This window comes from Odontomachus brunneus, unplaced genomic scaffold (assembly GCF_010583005.1).
Source record: "Odontomachus brunneus isolate Ranch 3 - 2012 unplaced genomic scaffold, Obru_v1 Obru_scaffold_062, whole genome shotgun sequence".
NCBI lineage: Eukaryota > Metazoa > Arthropoda > Insecta > Hymenoptera > Formicidae > Odontomachus > Odontomachus brunneus.
The window spans coordinates 354,246-362,536 of NW_022639512.1; the positions used below are offsets into that span (position 1 = coordinate 354,246).

Sequence of the window (8,291 nt, forward strand, 5' to 3'; positions counted from 1 at the left end):
CTCTCTCTCTCTCTCTCTCTCTCTCTCTCTCTTCTTCTAGGTAGGTAAACTCATTACAGACCTGATTTCAAGCTGGATCTAAGAAGGGTATGTCGCGCCGGCGTCGTGATACTCGTGTAATCGACTCGGGGTAGATGCTGGTCGGAACCACTTCTCGGCATGATCCTTCCGCTTCCGGTATGCTGGCCGTAGCCGTAATGGGTCGACTGGGTTTGGCCTGACAACCTGCCGCCGACTGATTGCATTCCGCCACCGGTCGACATACGCCGACCGCCGTTCGAGGGCATCACGGGCCCCGTGTAGAAGGGGTGTACCTATAGCCGTGAGTAAAATATTCTAAGTGAAACCTGTGGACACTCCTCGCATGGATAAAGCGAGGCTTTCCCTCGCGTTGCCGATTGCCGTCGAGTACGGATCCTTTTTCGTCCCTCATTTCTTTTTTTTAATTTTATGAACAGTGCATTTTTGTTCATTCAGTTCTTTGATGACGAGAACATGAGTCCGTATTAATAGATATTACTTAAAACTTATTTCTATACAGAAAAAAATTAGTATGCACTTAAAACTAATATATTCAAGTTAACAACTATTGTTTCATGTATAAGCAACAATATGTATTTTTTAGAAAAATTTTAAATAATGAATTTCAATAATGTTATAATTTAAATTTATATTTGGATAATTTACATCTATATTTGGATATTATAATAATTTCACATAAAAAAAAACAATATGATTATTTTGATGACAATGACATCTTTTTCCGACATTTAAAAATATCATATCTCAATCTAAAATCATATCTCGATCTAAAATATCTCAATCTAATATTTTGTGTTTTTCATTAAATAAATTATTTCTGAATAATATAAATATATATATATATATATATATATATATATATATATATATATATTAACTTGTCTTTATTTATAACGTTATATAATCTCATCTTAAGATTTATATGTAAGAAATAAAGATATTAGATGAGTTAGATGAAAGTTTTTTCAGTTGAATCGCAATTACAAAAACAAATGCCGCATACAAAGTGTCCGATATCTCACGAAGAAGCCACAGTATACAGGTAAATTAGATCAAACTGGACAAAAAATTCCTCTACCATTTGCGAACAACTACGTAAAATTTGTATTAATCCAAGAAGATTCGTGAATGATCACGAGTCATACGATAAATGAGCTGTAATGGCGACATCTGTCGCTGTATACTTGTATATTACGTCAAACTGGACAAAAGAGTCCTCTATCATTTTCCAAATGATCACGTACATGTTTAGTTATTAATTAAAGAAGATCGGTGTACAGTTGTGCATATTAATACTCCAATCTTTGTATGTAATTCATCTGACAAACTTGGATTCAACTCTAAATAAAAATCTGAATATTTCACTTGAGACAAATTTCGAATGAAAATTATTAATACGGATCTTGGACATTTTGTACGAAGGATCACGTCAACGGCAATTGCAACAGTAACGTCTCGTTGAGATACGATCTGCCTACGATCGATCGACGACATCGATTGCTTTGTTTTTCTCGTACGGCGACGTTATTATAAACTCCAATGAAGAATTAAGATATAGGGCGCGTAAAACTTTTATAAGATATGAATATATTTAATATGACTCTGTGCCGAATTAAATATGTATATGTTTTCTTTTACATATGTTAATCGCAAAAGAATAATCTCTAATAAATCTTTCAAATCCGCGGCAGACTTGTGGAACACGACGCTGCCGTCACACAGTGGTTAGAAATAGAAAATACGTGATAAAAACATTTTCTAGTAAATATTAAAGTGTTAATATTTTATCAGTCATTGTTACATAAATAGGGATTTTGAAATTGTGGAGAAAACTGATTTAATCAGTAGAGCACTAGAAATTACTTGATATAAATATACTTAAGAATAATTTGATGTTAAAACATCCACTATCCACGCCATTAACAGTCACTAGTCGAAACATTAATATTCTTGTAAATTCTTGCATGTCTGTTGCACTCAGAACCTCGAACTAATAATAAATCTGAAAAGTAAACGATGTGAAACATTGTTATAATATGGAAAGTTGCACGTAACAATTAAATTTTGGTTAATTATTTCCCTTGCATTTTATTTAATATATTCATAATAATTATATATTCATTCGCAAGAATTCGCTTATTACATAAAAAATTTAGTTAAAAATTCTTCAAATTGTATGTAGTTTCATTAGATATAAAGTTTAAATATATTTAACAATCACAGATATATTTGAATTAATACTTAAGTTTGTATATTAAGGTATGCTTATAAATATAGATAAACCGCGTTATTTTCTTTCAATAATTAAAAAAGTTTCTGAATTTTGAACTTGAATATTTAATATATAACAAAAACTTTTAATATACTTTCTAGAAAAGAGCATATAGTTGAATTGACAGCTTATTAGTAGAATATTATAAGATAAACATTTCCAAGATTTATAACAATGTCGGAAACCTCATTTTTCTCGCGTTTTTCACTTTTCAAATCACTGTGCGCCACTGCCACGCGGAGCAGCAGAACAATCGATGATCGATCGACCACGGTAACGCTAATACATCGTGACGGCGATTAGAGTCTTATCGAGAGCACAGACAGAAAACGCAATCGAAAGAACAAAGAACAGCAAGCTCACAGCAGGAAAAGAGAGAAAGGTCAGGGTTCACGTCACGGAATAGCGGCGCGTGTACGCGACTTTCTTACGTTTTAAGAATGTACATAAATATCCGCTATTCTAGGCGCTTCTTGCCAGGCAGAACTCGTTAAACGAACGCACAGGTGCAGCGTGAAAATTTCGCTGGTTCGCCATCAAACGCCCCGCGATCGTTTCGTTTATTAATTTTCAAATGCATCCCTATTGCAGAATAATTTATTCGCTACCCGCGAATTTTCTTTTCCCCTCTTTTCATTAACCCACATCACTCTAGCACCGAAGTTTAAACTCCGCCGACTTTTCTCTGGAACCGTGTAATTTCCATGTTAACAAAAAGTACAGTCCGGTTAATGAATAATTAAATCTGCAAATTGTTATTATTGTATCCGGCGACGACGCTTCTTCAATTATTAAAGAAGACGCGACGATGGAACGGCGAGGGAGAGAATATCGCTAACTTTGGAAATCTTTCTCGTTCATGTACATTTAATTATTCTTTCTCTTCCCCTCCCCCCAAACAAATAAATCCAATGCCGGTCGTTTCGCGATTCGACGCTAACATCACGACCCGCCGGTAGGGATGACTTGAAGAATTTATGCCGTCAATTCTTCCGAAAGTGGGACTTTCAAGATGCATCGCGTGGGCGGATGCACTCGCGCATTTGTCTCCAAATAGGTGACGTCGGAAGGAGAGCGAGGGGAGAATACTTATACTCGTCCATATTAGAGGCATTATACACAGCAAATCGCAGTCATACACAAGTCTAGATATCAAGATAGAGTTTGAGTTTGTCTTTACCTTTGTGAAATCCTGGTTAATTTCAACGTAGCATTCATTCATAGAACCGATTAGTCATGTGGAGCACGTGGTCAGTACGCAAGCGGATCGGCGAACCGTCGACGCTCCGCGTCGTTCGGAAATACTGTCAGACACTTTATTCCCTGACATTTTTTCTTGTGTTTTCAGATTTCTTACCGATGCACGCAGAAAATGTTTGTTAATATAGCATATTGATAATATAATTGCAAATATGCTTAATTTGCAAAATTTGTACACATTGCACGACTAGGATATACTTCGCTTAAAATATTTGATAGAATTACGATAGGAAAATCTGTGTAACTGAATCATGTCTTTGAAAGTGATCAAATTATATGGAAATGCATATGTATTCAGATAAATATTTAATTGTTTAGTATATTATAGCATTCTTATATGTAATATATATTCTTATATTATAAGATATTCTTATATTATAATATAATATATCTTATAATATAAGATATTCTTATATTATAAGATATTCTTATATTATAATATATAGGATGTCCCGCACTCTCTTCCGAGCATTTTATGAGAACGTAGAACAGGTTGCGGTGAACATAAAAGTCCTATACCGTTTTGCGATATTCGCAATAATTATCGAGATATTAATTATAGAAAATTTGTGAATGATCATGCAGGATATGGTAAATGAGTTATAATAGTGACGACTGCCGTCGTGTACTTATACTTTAAATCAAATTGAACAAAAAAGTCCTCTACTATTTTACAAATAATCACATAGATTTTTAATCATTAATTAAAGAAGATAAGTGCATTATCACGCAAAATCGTACAATAATTTTCTTTAATTAATAATTAAAAATCTATGTGATTATTTGGAAAATGGTAGAGGACTTTTTTGTTTAATTTGACCTAAAATATAAGTACACGACGGCAATCGCTACTATAACATATTTACCATATTCTGCATTTACAAATTTTCTACAATTAATATCTCGATAATTATTGCGAATATCGCGAAACGGTTAGGACTTTTATGTTCACCTTAATCTGTTCTACGTCCCCACAAAATGCCCGGAGAAGAGTGTGAGATATCCTACATATTATATATTACATAATAAAAAAATATTATATATATGTATTATATAATATATACATAAAAATACATAAATAAATTATGCGACATATGCGAAAATGAAAGAAATTGATAACGTTTTTATATAAGCTAAAATGTAAAAAATTAAAATTTCCGATAGAACTGATAAATTCAGATAAAGTATTTTAATGAAAGTTATATATAGCTGCAATAAATAAATAATCAGATATATTTTATAACTTCTAGTATATAAAAATGTTTAACATATGTATAAAAAAATATCAGAAAAGTAGAAAATATTCCATACTGATATATGTATTTTCGACGCAGCACACAATAGTATATTTCATTGATTTCGCGGCCAAAACCTCTAGAAGCTGGTAAATCATATTAATTATCATATAAAATCGAAAATATATTACAGGAAATATAATATAATGGGTAGCAAGTCACATATAAATATAATAAATGACTTTTAATTGTAAAGTTTCTTTAAATTTCTTCTTTTAGTCTGTATCCGACATTTGTGTATAATGCAAAAAATAAGAATAAAATATCTCAGAACAAAAAATATATTATATGTAAAAACTAATTATATTTAATGAAAAACAAAAAATAGAAATAAAAGCGAGAACAAAAAACAAATCATCGTATTTCATCATAAAACTCAAGTTACTAATTCGAATAGCAATAAGAAGCAAAATATTTTTTTCAGAATTGGAAAAAGCATGTATAAATCTTTTAATTTCAGTCTTCAATATGATCGCGTGCAACAAAATAGGTTACTTTCAAGTTACACAAATATCACTTTCGTAATTTGCACATATGCGTTATTTTACACATATACGTTATTTAATTTTTAAATATAAAGAATTTTTAAAGTTATAAATTATAGTTATATAGAAATGTTCTGGATACCTGCAGTATTTTGTACCAAATATATAATTAAATGATCAAATACATAGTACAACTTTAAAGAAGTCTATGTTGAATTGCGCTTAACATAAAAGAATAATGCAAGCACCAATAGATGACCACATCCTTCCTACTTATTTTAAAATCATGAATGATCTTTGGTAAAAATATTTTCTATTTAGTATTTTTGTCAAAAAAATTAAAAAATATACCACTGCGCAACAGTTTGAAGTGTTCGTTACTAGTAACAGTATAAAAAAAATTTTTTTCTCGAGTAGCAACTACTGTGTCATGTATATGCTATTATTTGCGCGTTTATAAAAATTACAGAAAAATAGAATATTTGTTGCGTTTCTGGATAATAATAGTTATAATTGCGTTGCATTGCTTATTATTATATATAAAAATATTTATCATCTGTTGCATAGAAACAAATCTATATAAGACTACTTCAAATTAAACCAAATTCGACTTTAAAAATCAGAAATTCTGTTTCCTACAAGCAAAATACGTTTAATTCGTTTATTATCAGGTTAATTCAATTTTTTTTCTTGTAGCACTTAAGTAATGCATGATATATAGGATATATGTATATTCAATATGGGAATTCTTTTTCATACTTTTTTCAAAGCCATTGAGAAAGTTCTATGAAAAAATTCTTGGAAAAAAATACTTCTGCGTACATAAACAAGCACAACGTTTTATGTTTTTTACTCTCTAAATTTTCCATGCCTTAAAATTTTTTTACATTATATGTATATTTTTTTACATTATATGTATATTTTTTTTACATTATATGTATATTCTAATCGAGCATGATTATTATGGCACATCTTTGGTTAATGAATGCTTATATTTTCTTAAAAACTTCTCTGCGTGTGGAACTTCGACGTGTAGGCCTCATATCGTTAGTACACGAACGATATTTCGATCTCATCAACGCGTGTTTTATATTTTTTCTTTTTCATTTTCCACATAAATTTCCCGCATAAGATATATAACATCGCGGATCGTTCTTCGATTTTTATCACATCGAATAATCCGAATGACTCGGAGATCGCGACAGTAGGCGCATACATCATCCTGACTTCTGTCGGGAGTGTCCCGAGACATTGCCACGAGTTCACCACTTTCTTTCAGTCGTAAAGTAACGTTCATTGGAGACAGTGAAGGACAAACAAGTATCGAATTGGTGCAGACAGGTGTGAAAGGGTGCTCGATCCACATCGTCTAGAACATCTATGTGTGAACTACTGTCGACGTGAGGTCGAGATCCGCGAGGCATCGAGCACTTGGGAGGTATTACATCGATTTGAATCGCGACAAGTAATATTATCACGGCGTCAACGACTAGAATATAAATTTAATTCATGCCATCGTTTACCCATATCATAACAAACAACATTATTACTCGATAAAGAAAAGTTTCTCTTGCAAGCTCCGACATTTTATTCACGCAAGCAGTTTTAATCTGTTTTAATCTAAAACACGTTATACATATTATATTATAATGTAAATTATCAAATCATGAGGAGTCAATGGGACAGTTGGATATTAAAATTCAAAAACTCATTCTGACTCCTATTTCGACATTTAATCAATCTAATCTAGCGATTCTCGCTCCTTCGGTTTATTCCCCGATGCTCGGATGAACCTCGACTCACGTCGGGATTTCTTTATCGGCGGAACATCACGATGGACTTACTTTCTCGGCTAAGCTCTCCAGCGTCTTCGGGTAACCGCGTTCGTACGGTTGAAAGTGCTGCGTCGCCGAAGGTTTCGGCTGGTGCGTGATAACCGGCGGCGGCGGCGGCTGATAGGACCAGTGACCCTCCGGCCGCGAATTGTAATACAGATCACCGTTGCTCGATCCGAGATCCTGGCTTGACCCCAAACCGGTGAGACCGAGTCGCGATCGCGACGGCAGCATCTCGCGCCCGTCGCCTCGTCGACGACTGCTATCTCTGTGTTCCAAGAGACAGAAATAAAAGAGAAAATAAGATGAGAAAATCAGATTTCATACAGGAAGAATGGTGCTTGCAGCTCGCTGCTCATATAGAGTGCTTCCTTATAAGATTATTCTAATTTAAAATCGTCGACGTTAAAAACATCAAAATCACCGGCGCGAGTGCGCGAAAGATAATTACTCTTCATGGAATATTAATTTCATGAATAACGATCGATTCTAATAGTCCTGACAAACTTCTGAATGAGACACGAGCAAAAGTGAAAAGATTAAACGAACGATGTTAACACAACTCGAGAAAAAATAATTATATATGAATTCTATATATATATATATATATATATATATATGTGTGTGTGTGTGTGTGTGTGTGTGTGTATGTATGTATGTATATATATATAGTTTAAGAATACTTTAAAAAAGAATATATATATATATATATATATATATATATATATATATATATATATAATAGTTTGTTAGGACTATCAGGATTGATCCGTGAAATCGATATTCCATGAAGAGTAATTAACTTTTTAGTACTGCATTTTCTTGCATTTTCTTGAAGTACTAAGAAGTTTTTAAAAAATTTTTTTAAAATTCTCAGAGCTCTATGAGAAAAAAATAGATAATTTTTATCTCTTGCTATTTTTCGGTAAAGTTGATAGAATTCGAGTAAAAAATTATTGAAATCATATAATAATTTTGTAGAGAGATATTTCTGTAAATATCTTAAAAAATAGAAGTCGTATAAAAATTTTTTTTAAACAAAAATTATTTCTTTACGTAGAATAAAATTCCGTAATAAAAAAATATATACTTCTATTTAAAA

At 32.1% G+C, this 8,291-nt stretch overlaps 1 protein-coding gene across 1 annotated transcript in view; it reads right to left on the bottom strand.

Annotated features, from left to right (window-relative positions):
- The window catches only part of LOC116846262 (rho GTPase-activating protein 100F), a 59,907-nt gene that overhangs the window by 34,535 nt on the left and 17,081 nt on the right, over positions 1-8,291 (bottom strand). Inside the window, exons 6-8 of the mRNA XM_032819871.1 lie at positions 7,199-7,457; positions 3,495-3,506; positions 62-314 (exon numbers count right to left, since the gene is read on the bottom strand). Of these exons, the coding sequence (XP_032675762.1) occupies positions 62-314; positions 3,495-3,506; positions 7,199-7,457 (524 nt within the window). The remainder of the gene's footprint in view (positions 1-61; positions 315-3,494; positions 3,507-7,198; positions 7,458-8,291) is intronic.